Genomic DNA, 15,207 nt, shown 5'->3' with positions numbered 1-15,207 from the left:
TTTTTTTTTTTTTAAAAAAAAAGAAAAAGTAAATTGAAACCTACGTAATGCCTAAGCTTTTCCAATAATTAAGTTTGGTTCAGTCCTGGTGACACTCTGGGGCCACCCGCAGCAGCGCTCCACTGTTGAAAGCGTGCAACGAGAGCGTCTTGCCTAACCTTCGACCTCCCACCATCACCAACCGCGGACACGAGCGTCAGCCATGGCGCCGATCGACAACAAGGTTGACCACGATGTCGTCGAGCGTACGCCAAATCACCCTCTCTCATTCCTTCCTTCCGATCGCTGACCCCTCCCCGCAGAGCAGCTCAAGGACATCATCCAAGACCTGTACCAGATCATGGTGCAGGTGTCCACGTACGACTCCATGGGCCGTCCCAGCAAAGACGTCCTGTCCAACGAGATGTAACTTTCCCCCGTCTTCCAATCGCACACACGTGTACAACTCCTAACTCGTGACTGAATTTTTTTTTTCAATTTTAGAAAAACCCTCTCCCGCTCGCTCAACACGCTGCACACGACCGCCGCGCCGCCGCACGTCCTGCCCTCAGTGCCGCCCGAGCTACTCGAGTACGTCGAGAACGGGCGCAACCCGGACATTTACACGCGCGAGTTCGTCGAGCTCGTGCGCCGCGGCAACCAGCTGATGGCCGGCAAGATGCGCGGCTTCGGCGCGTTCCGCGACGTCCTCGCGCACAACGTCGCCGCCGCCATGCCCGAGCTGCGCGACGATGTGGCCCGCGTCGTCGAGGCTACGAGTGGTGGTGAGATGGGCGCGACCGGGATCCCTCCTCATGTGGCCGCTGCGGTCAACGGCACGGCGGCGGCAGCAGCCAACGCGACGCAGCAGACCGGCCGGGGGGGCAGCAGCAACGACGCAACAGGTGAGCGGGCGGCGACGGCGACGGCGGATGGTGCCCGGACGACTGCGGGCTAGCGACCCAAGCGACGTGGCGGCAAGACCGGACGTAGACGGGGGCCGAGGAGGCTAAGCGCGAGGAGATAGATACTCTGGGCTGATGGCGAGGCTGGGATCGGGATTGAGCTGGGCTGATTTTACTTGTTTTTCTTGAAACGGCGTTTTGTTAGAGGTAATACCCCCGCAGCACCTTTATAGCACAAAGGCCCAGCAGAATTGAAGGGGCGAGAACCATGACACTATAGACGATGCTTGGCGCATGCACTGTCATGAGACGTATGATAATTCAAGAAGACGTTTGCATTGATGTGAACGGGAAATGTATTCCCCTCTCAATCTCTCTATCGAAAAGACAATTTCTTTTTTGCTCGAATGAAAAGGTGTAACGGTCATTTATTTTGTTTTGACTGTCGACAAAAGCACCCTCAAAACGCCGGACAATGATGGTTTTTTATTCGGTCATGAACCGTCTCTTTCCTGGCTCCTCCCGTCTGCCCCCCCATGCGAGCCACAACGATATAGAAACAGAAGAAAAGAAATGGGTAAAATGAGGAAGAAGCATTAAAACAGGCAAGAGGTTAAAATGTCACACAGAATAAGGAAGAAAAAGGAGGAAATTTCCCACACCTCAGAGACTCATCGTCATCTTGCTTTATTCGGCGTCCACTTCTCGTTTTGTGTCAGCGGCCACCAAATATATTTCATCGACAGATAGACAAACGCAGCCGCTGCAAGGCCGGCGGCGACAAGCTGCGGCGGCAGCAACACCAGCGCGGCAACAACCATGATGCCATAGGTCCGAATCTTTTCAACCGTGTCCTCGTTGCCACGACGGTGTCCTCGGGGCTGGGTGCCCGCAAACTTGTCTTGGCCCTCTCGTCGCCCGCGCCAATGTTCGTTGTGCGCGTGCTGTGGCTCTTTGTCGTACAAGGAATCATCGTCACCATCTTCTTCTCTCCGCTGCTCGTCATCATCGTCGTCGTCGTCGCTATAGTCACCGTCGGCCGCCGTTTGTCAAAAGGGAAAGCCGCCGCCAGCACCGCCGGGGAAGCCCTGTGGACGACCACCGCCACTGCTGAAGTTGAAGGTAGCGCCGCCGGGGAAGCCGCCAGCACCGCCGGGGAAGCCTCGAGCGCCGCCGGGGAAGCCGCCCCCATGGAAGCCACCCTGCTGGCCCATCATGCTGAACAGAATCTCAGGGTCGATACCCATGCCACCACCACCCATGCCCCCTCCAAACATATCGGAGGGATCAAGGAGATCATCGCCATTGTCATAGCTTGCTCGCTTCCTGTAAAATAATTAGCTTACGGTTCGAGATGGCATCGTAGTGTACGTTTACTCACTGAGTGTCGCTTAGAGTCTCGTAAGCTTCCTGCATGTCCTTGAACTTGGCCTCGGCCTCCTCATCGCCAGGGTTCTTGTCAGGGTGTAGCTTAACAGCCATCTTGCGATAGGCTTTCTTGATCTCATCAGGGTTGGCGTCTTTCTCAAGGCCCATAATCTTGTAGTAGTCCTTGCGCTGACTCTTCTTGAGCTCAAGTTCGGCTTTGCGAACTTCCTTGGGAATGGTACGATCCTCGGGGTCGTCTTGCTGAAGTGCCTTCCACTCCTTGACAGCATCTTCCCACTTGCCGGACAAGCCTAGGGCATTGGCCTTGGTCTTCCGGGCTTTAAAATAGGTGTTATCGAGGGAGAATGCGCGGTCAGCATCCTGGATGGCTTCATCGTACTGCTTCAGCTTGATGCGGCACTGCGCACGGTTTTGGAGCAACTTGGCATTGATCCCGCGATTCGAAGGATCCACCTCAAGGGCCTCGGAATACTTGGCGATGGCGTTCTCAAGACGACCAGCCTTGAACTCGACATTGCCCTCTTCCTTCATACGATCCAGCTTCTGAACAACGCGCAGCCACTTAATGGCGTCTTTGAAGTCGGGATCACAGCTAACAGCGGCACGGAAAGATTGTATAGCCTTCTCGTTCTCGCCCTGGTAGTAAAGAACGCGGCCTCGGAGCACCAGTGCCTCTGGGTCTTGGTTGTTCTGTCGCAGCAGCGACATGACGATATTCTGCGCCTCACCGAGGGAGTTTTCACGGCCCATCTTGAGGTGTGCCTCGCCGCGCATGAGCTGCCACTTGCGCGGCTTGCTGACGTTGGGTCCGAGTCCACGCTCTGCCTGATCCAGAGCATGTAGAACCATGGACATGGCGGGGCCACGCTCCATAGACTCCTTGGCGGAGCTGATGTGGTGCAGCATCTCCTTGGCGGGAGCAGTATCCTTGGCCGAAGGGGCGGGTTCAATTCTACCAAATGTGATCATGGCCTCTTCAGGACGACCAAGGCCGGTGAAAATTCGAGCAAGGCGGAGGAGGACTTTAGGGTTCTGCGGATCCAAGTCGGCAGCGCGGGAGCAGTCGTCCAGGGCGGCGAGATATTGCCCGTTGGACATGTAGGCGGCAGCACGGTTGCTGAGAAAGGTTGCCGAATCGGGTACGAGGATAACGGCTAATGAGGGATTAGAAGATGTGGCAAACTAGATAGCTTGTAGGATCACGAGGGAAGCTTACCTCTGCTATACTGCTCAATGGCCTGGGCATAGCTCTTCTCCTTGAAAAATTTGTTGCCGAGCGCCTTACAAGTCTCAGCCTCTTCTAGAGGTGAGGGACTGGGACTGGAAGGGCTGGACTTGTGCGGGGGGGGAGCAGGAGGTCCATCTGAACCGTTTCCATTCTGGATGGGCACAGAGAAGTTTGTCTGGGCGGAAGGGTTCGGTGGGGGAGTCGAGGGGCCATTCAAGGGCTCGCGGTCAATATCCATGGCACTCATGGCGGTGTATGAACGGGCAGAGAAGCGCTTACGCTCCTCAGGAGGAAGATTGAGAGGATGGGTATCGGGGTCGAGTTTAGTGCGTCGCGAAGAGGCGCTCAAGTCCGAGGCCTGCCTCGAATGGCGATGGTTGCGCGACGACGGCTTTGCTTCGCGGGCCGAAGCCGAATGCTCTGATCGGGATGACTTTTTGGGAGAGCGCGCAGTCGGCTTTGTGGGTGAAGGGAGTTCTGGACTGGACCGGTAGGAGGCTTGAAGGTCTTCCAAGCTTGGGGAGGAGGAATGCTTGTTGGACGCCGGTTTCTTACTGTTTCCAAAGAGCTTCTTCATTTGGGGCCGGTTCGGTTATGGCGGGCAAGGCGGCGTGGGCGTACAGGCGCGTCCCGTTATAGCGATATATCGGATAGTAGACTTTTTCGTCGTGGGAAGGGCATCCAGAGGGGAGTGGGCAGGCAAGTTTCGTGGCGGGCGGTGGTCGCTGGAGCTGGCGCACAGTTTTTTGCGCTTTGGAAATTGGCGGGAAACCAGTGTGTGTGGGTTGTCAACGAGTCGCGCACCAAAAGAAGGCACCTAAAGTTGGTAGCTTGGACCGGCGCGGGCGGGAGGAGCTGACGTGCGGCCCCAAGTTCGTTTCGATAGCGCGATGGCAGCAGCGAGTCGAATCAAAAAGAAGCTTTGGGGCGGCGGATAGGGATGAATAGCGTCGAGGCGATTCCTGTCTGTCGCAAGATGCCTAAATGCGTGTTTGTCGATGGCAGGACCGCACGGCTCGTGACGACTCAGGCGGCGAGGACCAGATTTCGGTAGAGAAGAACGCAAGCTATCTGGCTATTGGCAAGATGAAAATGGCAGAAAGACGAGAAACGGAGAGGAAACAGAATAAAATGCAAAGTGAGAAAGCTGCCTGGCCGTCTGCCAGTCACGCCAGAAATTGGCGAGGGGAGTGCCAGGCAGGCCTCCAGGGTCGGTTGGCGCATGTTTCACCGGGACCGCAGGCGGCAAGCCCCCTGCAAGGCCCTGAAGGCCCTGAAGAACCCCCGCTGACGCACCGAAGGAACAGCAGTACGGCAGACCAGCGGGCCGGTTTCCGAGCCCCGTAGCGCGCTGGAGTCCACTGAAGAGGCTGCGTGTGCCACCGACTTACAGGGCGCCTCCAGGGCACCTGCACGCTGCTCATTTGACCATGGCCTGCTGTGAACACATCGCTCGCAGTGCATGCAGGCGGTCGGTCGCATGGTCTGCGAGGTTACATAGAGGCAGGTTGAACAGCAGTCCGCAGCAGCCGAACGAAATCAAGGTGGTTGGTCTACATACATTGGGCATGCACGTCACGGCGAATTGTCTGCCCAACTCAGCCGCTTGTAAATTTATTTGACTCTCTCTTTCTCTTTTAAACAAGTCTCTGGTCCCCTAATCTTAATAGTACAGTCACCCTGCCAGCTCGTAATTACCAGGACCCCTATAAATTGGACCCAGTATGGTTCACCAAAGTTCAACGCATGCTTGATGCATTTAACCGAGTATTTCATCAATGCGGGCGATCTTCTAGAAGGTTCAGTGGGGCCGTTGTCGGCGCTTGCCATCCCGGACCGATCTACGTCACCGGCGGAGCGGCCTGGGTGGGACCGGGAACCTGGTGGCGGCTGTAAGCAGACACTCAATGGATGGGGACACAGAATTCACAGAATTCACAGCAGTTTCCAGTTTCTCTTTTGATCATCGGCGGGCACTCTGTACGCCTGTATTATTACTCCAGGATAGATAGTATATACTGGACTTGCCACGGGTGGCAACGTGGATTTGTCCCTTGCCCAGCTCTCTTAGGTATCTCACCTATGTTGGGTATCGTAGGTATCTTGCCTAACCCATCTTATTTTTCGCTCCTAGATAGGTATCTCACATGTCTTAGCCGTAAGCAAGATGCATAACAGGACAAATAACGTTGCATTTTGCCGCCCACTGTATCCCGCGCATCGCTTGAAGCATAACCGTCAATTATTAAGCCATTTCAGTACATATACATATAAATCATTCTTTCACTCTTCTTTATTCATTAACACGTAAGCTATGCCGCCGCATTGCCGTTAGCTGCTGTCTCCGCGGACGTACTTGCGCCTGCGATGGAGTTGACAAAATCATTATACCGAAACACGTCGCCTCGCTTCGCACCCAGTTGAGCGTTCATATTTCTGTTGAAGGCGCGACGGCCGGTGAACCCGCTTACGGCAGAGTCCACATCGGCGGCGGTGAGTGGCCTGACGCCTGGCTCTGGTGCTGTGTTCACAAGCGCGTTGCGCAGCTCTGCCCAGTCGATTTGCCCGCTGTCGTCGTCATCAAAGGCTGAAAAGGCAGAGAGCAGCTCACTGCTATCCGACAGGGCAGCAAGAATTTCGGCCAGCGAGTTTAAAAATGCCGCCAAGGTAATCGTTTGTGGTTTAGACGGTGGGAAGAACCTCCCGACATCCGAATGCCCCGAGGGGAGACCTAGCGCACGACGTCAGTACAAGCTCACCCAATCACAACATTAACAGCGCGACGCACCAAGCTGCTGGAGCATCTCAGCAACATCTTCTCTGTTGATAACTCCATCGCAATCCCGATCGAGGATTTGAAAGCTGTCGCGCAGCGTGCGAGCCTGCGCAGGTTGCAGTTGTGAAAGGGCGTTCCCGTGGCCCATGGCTTGGGCTACTCCGGTGCGAGGTGTAGCCATGTTGGATCCTGGTCGGTATTGCGAAGACGAATGCTGTCTCGGGGTCCAACTATCCTGCGTCGTCGTTGGCGTAGCTGGCTGCCAGAATCGGCCTGTTCCTCCACTCTGAGGCCTGGGCTTGGTCGGCGATGCGGTCGGTGTTGAGAAGCGAAGGGGTGACGGCGACGAGGGAGACTCTGGGTGGCGAAAGGGGGAACTGCGTGTGGGTGAAGCCGGGTATCCAAGAGGCAATGCCTTGTAAGGGGACGATGTAGACTTGATAGGTGAGTTAGCAGGAAGCGTGCTAGTGTAAATGACGGGATCTCAGGATCAGTACCATTCTGCTGCGTTGAATCGGATCACCGTGGTTGGCCAGAGAACATATACGAGGAAGCGCTAGTAGAGACAGCCAGTCAGCCAAAAACTGGAGCTTTTGCTTGCGCAAGGAGCAGAAGTATTAACCGGAAACAAAATATGCACTGGTGCGTGGGTTAGAGGTGGGTTGTGCACGAAATTTCGGGACAGAATAGTTAGAGGACTGCTTCAGCCAAACAACGGAGCGCGGGGGGAGCGAGGCTGCCAAAGTAAACAAAAAAACCACCAGACAACGGTAGCCTCGCCACAATGAACCCGCCATTGGCTGGCGGGGCGGTTGTGGCTGAAATGTGGCGCATGCTCGGAGGTACGTGCATAGTAATAAGTTAGGTAGGTAGTTACAGGTGGGTTCAGTATTAATAACGGCACGGATTATAACGGGCTCTGAAATGGAAATAATAATGAAGGAAAAGGTACTCTTGAAGTAGGACAGAGGATCAATGAATCGTGTACGCCGTATTGTGTTGCTGTCGTGCTGGGTCACAGCTCGAGTCTTGCGAGTCCTTTGCAGTGGCCCAGGGACCGCCAGTCAAGCAGCCGCGTTCCGACCGCCTCCCGCTCCAATCAACTACATACAAACGGACACAGTAGGTATATAAAATCGGTGGCCTCAACATCTTTAGTCGCTAGGTAGTTAAATTACTAGTACTGCACGGTTGTGCGGTTGTGCTTCGTAGACGGTGATACGAATGCAACGCTGCCAGCCAAATTGGTCGTGTACGACCAGCGAATAAAAAGAGACAACCTTGGAAGCGCGGCGGATCTCACGAAAAGCCACCACCTCCAGGGACACATCCAGGGGCTGCCCTCTCGAGGACTTGCCCTTTTTTTAACCGACAACCACTCTTGTCTCACCCCTGCCTACTGTGTCATCTTCTACCATCATACCTGGCCATTGCTATAATTTTCAATTGCCATACAAACAGGACTTGCAGCTGAATTCCCAGCTGGCCACTCATCTACTTGATCCTGCCAGGAGGCATTTGGTTGGCATCACCGAGGCGGGGTCCCCCCCTTGCGTAGCGCAACCTGCTCCTCCAACGAATGGCCACAACCGCCCATCTCAAGTCGACTAGCTCCCCCATCGAGCACACCAACGACCAAGCACACACACACCAAACAGGTCACGTCGAGTCTTGTACAATTCCCCTCGTTGTCGAGACGCTACGGCCCTGAGAGCACGCGCCCTCCCCTGCCTCTGCGCGACATCTCTTGCCAGTTGGCTTCTTCCGCCCGCCGCGCCCGCTGGCCTCGTCACTGGAGCGGAATTCCATTCCCACATCAAGTTTTGCCAGCGCTTCCTACGAACCATTGTCTCCGGAACGATTGCCTCCGGAAGCATTTCTCTCTGGGCGCCTCCCCTCTCGGTCGTCCCATCTCCCGCGCGCCACGGGTGCAGCAGCCAAGTTGCAATCGGACACATCTGCGACATTCCTGCGGCGGCTCCGCTCCACGAGTCGCTCCTCGCTACCCTCCGAACCCCGTCGTCTCAAGTGCAAGCCTGGTATCTTGGATCTGGCGCAGCACCGATCCATCGCGCCGTTGCTCTTGCGTCCCAATCGTGCCTATGCGCATGTTCGCATGACGCCGGCACCAATCTAGGCCACTACGGATACGGCGAGCAGGTATTCATCGCCGCTCCCTTCCCGGCCTGCGGCCTCGTCGCCGTCGATTGGCATCCTACCTTTGTCTCAGCTACCCTACCGACGACTTAACCCAGGCGCTTGACGCTTCCTGGACGCTGCATGCAAGCAGGTGAATATGACGACGACTGCTGGCTATTCATATCCCAAGCCTGCCATCACAACTCTCTCCAACAGCTCTGCCTCGTCTATTCCTCGCCAGACCTCGCTCTCGTCCTTTCCATCCTCTCGACCGCCGTCTCAAGCATCTTATTCCTCTCGAGCCCTTCGATCACCCCACCGACAGATGAATGACAACGAGCGGATGTCGGATCCGGACCTGCGATCCAAAACCTCGTCTCTGGAGCACTCCTCGCAGCACTCCTCGGTTTCTGCTCCCCGACGCCAGAATGCCGACTCGCAGAACTCCAGAAGACTGCGCTCGCAGTACCCCCGGGGGTCTAGCGATAACCATGTAGAATATATCCTGGTGGCGTCCTTTGACATTGATCGCGGCCCTGTTATGGAACACCAGTACCCAGTCGCCATTACTGGAGATGAAAATATGTTGGCGGAGCTCATGCTTCCAGATCAAGCGCACGCGAGAAATCAAGACTGGACAATTTTCTTTTTGCACAAGGATATGAGCGATGAAGAGGAAGACGAGGAAAGAAAACGCAAGGAGAGGCGACGGAGAAGGCGGCGCAAGCGTAGAGCGCTCGCTGCTGGCATTGTTCCTTCAGGCCAAGACGACGACAACGCACGAGATAGTGACGACGAATATGACGACGCCGACGATGATGATGATGACGACAGCGACACAGAGCCCGAGGGCGGTGAGGGCCCTCCCCTCATATACGTACTCAACTTGGTCAACACGAAACATGACAAGACTGTGAAACGTGGTGCTATTGTCAAAGCTATGGCCATTTGCACCAGACACCCTTTCTTACATATCTACAAGGTACGATACTTATTCTCGCTCTGATTGGGATTTACTCACCGTTGCTGACCGAGCCAGCCATTGCTTCTGTTGGCCCTCGAGGAGTATTTCAAATCGCCTGTACCAGAAACGCTGTCTATGCTCTACGATGCTGTCAATGCAATGGACCTTTCTCTGATGCCCAAGCTTAGCCTCCTCGAGCGCCATCTGCTGCTTGGAAGCGAGAACAGAGATCTTTTCGTTGAAAAGTTCGAGCGTATGATCCAAATGCGGATGCTTGAGGATCGAGGAGAATCCGCCAACGGCAATGGCGATCATCGCGATCATCCCGCGGAAGTCTCTCGCAAAGGCACCAAAGCTCACATCGAGGTTGGAAGCCAGTCAGCCTACTCAGTACCCCGCGACACCCATGAATTCGAAAGCCATGTCATGTACAAGGGCATCCCGATTCCTATCAAAGTTCCAACTGCAGTGATGCCAGAGACTGTTGGGGACTTCTCTCTGGTCAAACTTATCCAGAACTTTTCGGAACATCATGCGAAGTCGCCTCAGCCATTTCCCATCCACCCGCACCTGACAACCAGCGGTGCTAATACACATCCCATCATTGTTTTAATCAATGGGCTACTGACACAAAAGCGCATTATTTTCCTTGGGCACAACATGCCTTCCGGGGAAGTAGCTGAGGCTGTTCTGGCGGCCTGCGCTCTTGCTTCTGGCGGCGTGTTGCGTGGCTTCACGCGCCATGCCTTCCCATATACTGACCTCACCAAGATTGACGATCTTCTCAATGTACCTGGCTTCATTGCGGGTGTCACGAATCCTACCTTCGAGTTGCATCCGGAATGGTGGGACATACTTTGCGACCTGCCGTCTGGAAGGATCAAGATTAGCAGCAAGATTGAGCCAGCCCCTATAACAGAGGGGCTGGTCTATTTCCAGCAGCAAAATGCAGCACTGGCCACAATCGCCAGTGGCACTGTCAACAATACTCAAGACCTAACTGGTGATCAGGCGTTCATGGCTGATATTTCACGAAGTATCGCGGCTAGGCATGGTGAGCGAGCGGTGCGGGCCAAATGGCGCGATTGGGTCCTGAAATTCACGAGGGTCTCGGCACAGTTTGAAGAGAGCGTCTACGGCGCAAGCGCTCTCTTTGTTGGTATTGAGGAGCAGAACATGCTGCCTCCTGGGGCGACAGGTCACGGCTACGTCTGGTCAGATGATGGGGCCAAAAATAAGGAATTGGCTGGAAATGTGACTCGAATCGAAGGCTGGCGCAATACCCGCAGCTACTACAGCTTCATTCAGGTAACGAGGTGTTTCGAGACGAGCCTGGGACAACAGAGCTAACCAAAGGCCAGGATCTTGCGCAGGTTTACACGGTGAGGCCGCTCAAAGGACTTGATCTCGCACATATGCATGACCGGCTCCGGATGCAGCGACTGAACCCGTCTCAAAGCCGCGACATTTATCTCACATTTTCGAAATATATCCACTCTTACGACGAGATTTGCCTCTTCCTCTCGGTCGCGCCCGAGTCGCATGCGGGGTTGTTTTACCTCGCGCTGGGGTTGTTTCACAAAGAAAAGGACGTTCGGCTCAAGACGGCCGACTTGCTAGGACGGATCGCGGAGCATGAAGCTGGGCAACATTGGTGGAAGAGCCTGAGCAGGTTTGAAAAGCTGGCGTTTGATCGCATTCGAAGGGATGCGGATGCGGAAATGCGAGCACAGCTGGAAAAGGAAGGCCTCAGCCCCGTGTTTGAAAGAAACGTTTTTAGCTATTGAAGAGGTCTCCTTTTGGGACATGCAGCTTTGTATTACTTTTGAGTTGCTGGAGTCAATTACGTTGAACATGGAACTGGGGCCGCTTTATGGGTATAATATCTCGTCATGTAGAAGACGCCGAGTAACGAATATACGATGCAATGTCAGACACGCACTTGTCTTTACTTTTTGCTATTAAGGGGGTTTATCCTTTTCATTTCAAACAGGCAGGACCTCCCAATCATCTGACTGCCTGCATGCCGATTGAATATGCGTAGGCTGCAGGTTTGGTATTTGTGCGATTTACAGCAACCCGAGAGCTTTGGCGGCATGTTTGACGTGGTCCTCTCCAAAGGTCTGCACGAAGAAGTAGGAGTGGTCGTAGTCCTGGGGAAAAAAATGTCATCAGTATCCTGCAGCTTGGTCTGGGCCGGGACGGAAGTCGGCAAGCTCACCTCGTGGTATCGAATGGTCGTGCCGGTGATGCCGGCCTCTTTGATGGCCCTTTCAAAGTTTTCGGGGAGGAGCTCGCCCTTTTTGTAGAACGGATCGCCGAGGCCCTAGTTACGTGGCCAGGTGGTTTTGTCAGCAGGGGGCCGGTTTCCTCACAAGCCCATCAGTGGTCCTGCAATCAAACTCACAACGTCAACCAGGCAGGGAAAGTCGCCCTTCCAGGACTTGATCAGCTCCGTGGCGTCGTGCTTCTTCCACTCCTCCTTGTCGTCGCCGAGGTACCCCGAAAACGCCTTTGCGCCCCACGGGCACTCGCTCGGGTTCGTGATCGGCGCGAACGCGCTCACCGACCTGTACCTGCCCGGGTACTTGATGAACAGCGTCAGCGCGCCGTGCCCGCCCATCGAGTGTCCCGAGATGGCCACCCTGTTGCCGTCCAGCTCCGGAAACGCCGCGAACACCGCCTCGGGCAGCTCCTCCGCCACGTACGTCTCCATCTTGTAGTTGACCCCGTAGGGGGGCTCCGTCGCGTCGACGTAGAAGGAGGCGGCGCTGCCGAAATCCCAGGCGTCGTCCTCGCCGGGGAGGCCGAGGCCGCGCGGGGAGGTGTCCGGGTAGAGCAGGGCGAGGCCGAGCGGGGCGGCGTGGGCTTGGAGGAAGCCCTTGTCGGTGACGTTGTCGGGGGTGCAGGTGAGGCCGGAGAGGTAGAGCAGGACGGGCGCGGGGGAGGAGGCGGTGGCGGAGGAGGGGAGGAAGAGGTTGAGGTTCATGGGGGTGCCGGTCGCGGAGGACTGGTGGGTGAGCTTGAGGAGGCGGCCGCCGAAGACGCGGATGGAGGCGTTTGTGGTGAAGGCCATTGCGAAGGGCTATCTGGGCGTGTTTGCTTTTCCTCTCTGCCTTCTTGTCCTCTGAATGATGGAGAGTCAATGAGGATGCAGGCGTGAAAAGAGATGGATGATGGGTGCAGAGTTGTCCTGACGTCAAGTTGATATAGTAGTTGGTTGCTGAGCTACCCCGCCACTGGAGAAGGCTTTCACCCCGCCAAATCTCCATCGCCGGCCGGCCCCGTGATCGGTGCTCGTAACCCGTATGGCCGGCCGCTAAATTCTTACTCTCAGGGCGACATTTGCCGGTCACATTGCACGCTCTACGCATTCGCAATTCAGAGTTCGCCAAAAAAAAAAAAAGGATGCCATTTTTATCCCAAGGTCCCGGTCATGATGAACACATTGCCAAGGGCCCATCCGTCTCCCCCTCCTGCTCTACGCTTGCTTCTCGAAGCAATCGAATGAGCGGATCAGTGTGTTCCACTGAATTGCCGACAGGTTGAATTTGTGCTCGTAGCCAAAGTCGACCTGGCCAAAGGTGCAGCCGGTGGGCGAGGTGCAGATGCCGCCGCAGTCCATGACGCGCGGGTAGCAGGCAAAGGCGTCGCCGTCGGGCGCAAAGGTGCTCGCGTTGGCGAGGAAGGGCGGCTCGAGCTGCTGGCACTTGTTGAGCTCGTACTTTTTGTAGACGCAGTCGCCGGTGGCATTGGCTCCGGTGCAGATGAGGACCTGGGGAACGATTGTGTTAGTTGGGGTGTCGTAGAGCGATGGATGCATGGATGGGCTAGGTTGGGAAGGGTAATCGGGAGCAACGTACGCCACCGACTTCGCGCTTCTCGATAGGCGAGCCGGACACGGCTGTCAGAGAAGAGACAGTGACAGCGAGGGTGCCAAACTTCATTGTACTGATGGTAGGATGACGTGTAGTTTCGCGGAGGAGCTGGTTTTTAGGTGGTTAACGATGCGAATTCGGAATTCAAGGTATTAAAATGACCTATTGTTTCGCAGGGTATTTCGAGTATCGAAGGACTGACTTTGTCTTGTCATGAGGCTGGGGCACGCCGCGCATTTATAGTTTGGACAACCTCGTATAATCTGTTTCTGCACGGAACAAGATGTTGCACAGTCCTGCGTCATACCACCTTTATTTCGTTGGATATTTTTCTGGGCAACCTTATGCCCTTTTCCAACCGAGGAACGGGCCACACACCCATACAATGTGCAAAGCCCCTACTGTCATGCTCCCTGCCCGTGGACTCGGGTAGGCCGCTGCGACAGACCTGGGGTACACTGAAGTTGATTGCTCAATTATCCGATTGACCAATTCTATTTATTCAATTTCTTGACAGAATATTCTTGCAAGTTGAAGATGCTCAAACTGGTAGCAATTGCTCAGCAGGTTACACCAACCGTCCCGACCGACGACGTCATCGGTCTCAGACCTCTAGTTAATAAGCAGAGAGTTTATTACACTTACCTGGCGTTTGTGATTCTTGGATACATGCCACATCCCGTTGATACTAAGGCGGCTAGCTATTTGACCACTCCGTGTAAGGCTTAGATGTGGCCGTACAAATACGAGGCACATGTCGTCAATTACTTGATTCGGTAGCATCAAATCGGATTCGCATCCATGTTGTCGTGATGGGTGCTTACTATTATCCCCCCGTGGGCCCTTGATCGCTTGACCACAGATACGAGCACCAAAGAACCCAGGTCCCAACATTGCAGGATACACCAGGAGACGGTGTGCTATTTCAAAGAGCTGCTACAAAGTGAGGCTATCCGAATTGGGGAGACTTCTGTATGGCGACACAGCCAACGATAGAATTGAGGTAGATTAAGCAGGGTTGAAAGGCTACCCCTTCTCACTCGCTTATCAACTACCTTTTCGAGTGCTTACCCAGTCGCACAGAGTATGTAATAACCAATGTCACGCAGAATAGAATGGTTGCGACAAAGAACGGCAAAGCCTTCCACCCATTGCCGAGCTCGAGGCCCTTTCTAAAGACGGCAGCGAGGACGGCACCAGCCGCGACCTCACTCAGCATCATGAAGACGGAGTGCACGGTAAAGAGCACGGCAATATGAGACGGGTCCACCATCTCCGACGTCATGCCGCCAAACGTGAACTCATAGCCGCCGCCCAGCTGAAGAATGACTAGGCTGGTGACGAAGAGGGTGCTGCTCCCCGCGACGGTCAGACAGGCACCCCCAGGGACAGCGGCACACAGGCTACCGATGGTCATCCACCAATCCTTGATCATGGGCGGTAGCCTGAACCGTACCAGCAAGACCTGGCTGACGGCGGGAAGAACGACCGCCGTGAGGAAGAGGCTGACGACGCCCTTGACGGAGGCTAGGAATGACGTCTCGGCCATGGCCCACCCGAAGCGTTTGGAAGCATATTGCTGCAGAAGGACCGCGCCTGCCCGGGCCGAAGTGGTGAAGTCGGCGCTGAGGAGCAGGATGCCCAGCATGGATCAGGAAGATGACATTGACCACCATGCTCGCCTGCCTCACTGCACTGCATACAAAGTACCGCAGGTCCCACCAACTGTGTTCCCTCGTGCCGCCGTCTTTTCGCACGGCAACCGCCCCCTCCTCCTCCTCTCCCACGCGCTCGATTGCCACGCCGCTGCGCGTCTCCGGGATCGCGGCCGCCAGGGCAAAGGCGAGCAGCCAGGCGGCCACACCAAGATACGTGGCGAACCAAGCGCCGCCACGCTGCCGAGGTGGCAAGCAAGGGCGGACCAGGTCAACCGCGGCCCCCGACACCCC

At 55.4% G+C, this 15,207-nt stretch overlaps 8 protein-coding genes across 8 annotated transcripts; 3 read left to right on the top strand and 5 right to left on the bottom strand.

Moving 5' to 3' along the window:
• Positions 1-202: 202 nt before the first annotated feature.
• ISF_02743 (mediator of RNA polymerase II transcription subunit 10) lies at positions 203-937 on the top strand (the record flags this gene model as incomplete). Its single annotated transcript, XM_018846349.1, has 3 exons — positions 203-245; positions 303-405; positions 484-937. The coding sequence occupies 3 exons, from the start codon at positions 203-205 to the stop codon at positions 935-937; spliced, it is 600 nt and encodes a 199-aa protein (XP_018706077.1).
• A 996-nt stretch (positions 938-1,933) lies between these two features.
• Positions 1,934-4,078, bottom strand: ISF_02742 (DNAJ domain containing protein; the record flags this gene model as incomplete). The annotated part of the gene is made up of 3 exons (XM_018846348.1): positions 1,934-2,210; positions 2,266-3,427; positions 3,490-4,078. 3 exons carry the CDS (start codon positions 4,076-4,078, stop codon positions 1,934-1,936), a joined length of 2,028 nt encoding a protein of 675 aa, XP_018706076.1.
• Positions 4,079-5,813: 1,735 nt separating this feature from the next.
• Positions 5,814-6,458, bottom strand: ISF_02741 (EF-hand-like domain protein; the record flags this gene model as incomplete). The annotated part of the gene is made up of 2 exons (XM_018846347.1): positions 5,814-6,232; positions 6,290-6,458. The coding sequence occupies 2 exons, from the start codon at positions 6,456-6,458 to the stop codon at positions 5,814-5,816; spliced, it is 588 nt and encodes a 195-aa protein (XP_018706075.1).
• A 2,283-nt stretch (positions 6,459-8,741) lies between these two features.
• Positions 8,742-10,730, top strand: ISF_02740 (Spindle pole body interacting protein; the record flags this gene model as incomplete). The annotated part of the gene is made up of 2 exons (XM_018846346.1): positions 8,742-9,398; positions 9,456-10,730. The coding sequence occupies 2 exons, from the start codon at positions 8,742-8,744 to the stop codon at positions 10,728-10,730; spliced, it is 1,932 nt and encodes a 643-aa protein (XP_018706074.1).
• A 65-nt stretch (positions 10,731-10,795) lies between these two features.
• Positions 10,796-11,167, top strand: ISF_02739 (Spindle pole body interacting protein; the record flags this gene model as incomplete). The annotated part of the gene is made up of 1 exon (XM_018846345.1): positions 10,796-11,167. One exon carries the CDS (start codon positions 10,796-10,798, stop codon positions 11,165-11,167), a length of 372 nt encoding a protein of 123 aa, XP_018706073.1.
• Positions 11,168-11,449: 282 nt separating this feature from the next.
• Positions 11,450-12,456, bottom strand: ISF_02738 (S-formylglutathione hydrolase; the record flags this gene model as incomplete). Its single annotated transcript, XM_018846344.1, has 3 exons — positions 11,450-11,533; positions 11,602-11,706; positions 11,788-12,456. The coding sequence occupies 3 exons, from the start codon at positions 12,454-12,456 to the stop codon at positions 11,450-11,452; spliced, it is 858 nt and encodes a 285-aa protein (XP_018706072.1).
• Positions 12,457-12,861: 405 nt separating this feature from the next.
• On the bottom strand, positions 12,862-13,327 carry ISF_02737 (hypothetical protein; the record flags this gene model as incomplete). Its single annotated transcript, XM_018846343.1, has 2 exons — positions 12,862-13,155; positions 13,244-13,327. The coding sequence occupies 2 exons, from the start codon at positions 13,325-13,327 to the stop codon at positions 12,862-12,864; spliced, it is 378 nt and encodes a 125-aa protein (XP_018706071.1).
• Positions 13,328-14,309: 982 nt separating this feature from the next.
• On the bottom strand, positions 14,310-14,906 carry ISF_02736 (hypothetical protein; the record flags this gene model as incomplete). The annotated part of the gene is made up of 1 exon (XM_018846342.1): positions 14,310-14,906. One exon carries the CDS (start codon positions 14,904-14,906, stop codon positions 14,310-14,312), a length of 597 nt encoding a protein of 198 aa, XP_018706070.1.
• Between the last annotated feature and the right edge of the window lie 301 nt (positions 14,907-15,207).

Source organism: Cordyceps fumosorosea (genome assembly GCF_001636725.1).
Source record: "Cordyceps fumosorosea ARSEF 2679 chromosome Unknown scaffold_5, whole genome shotgun sequence".
NCBI lineage: Eukaryota > Fungi > Ascomycota > Sordariomycetes > Hypocreales > Cordycipitaceae > Cordyceps > Cordyceps fumosorosea.
Note: the sequence above shows the minus strand (reverse complement) of the source record. Positions and strands in the feature narration are given on the sequence as shown.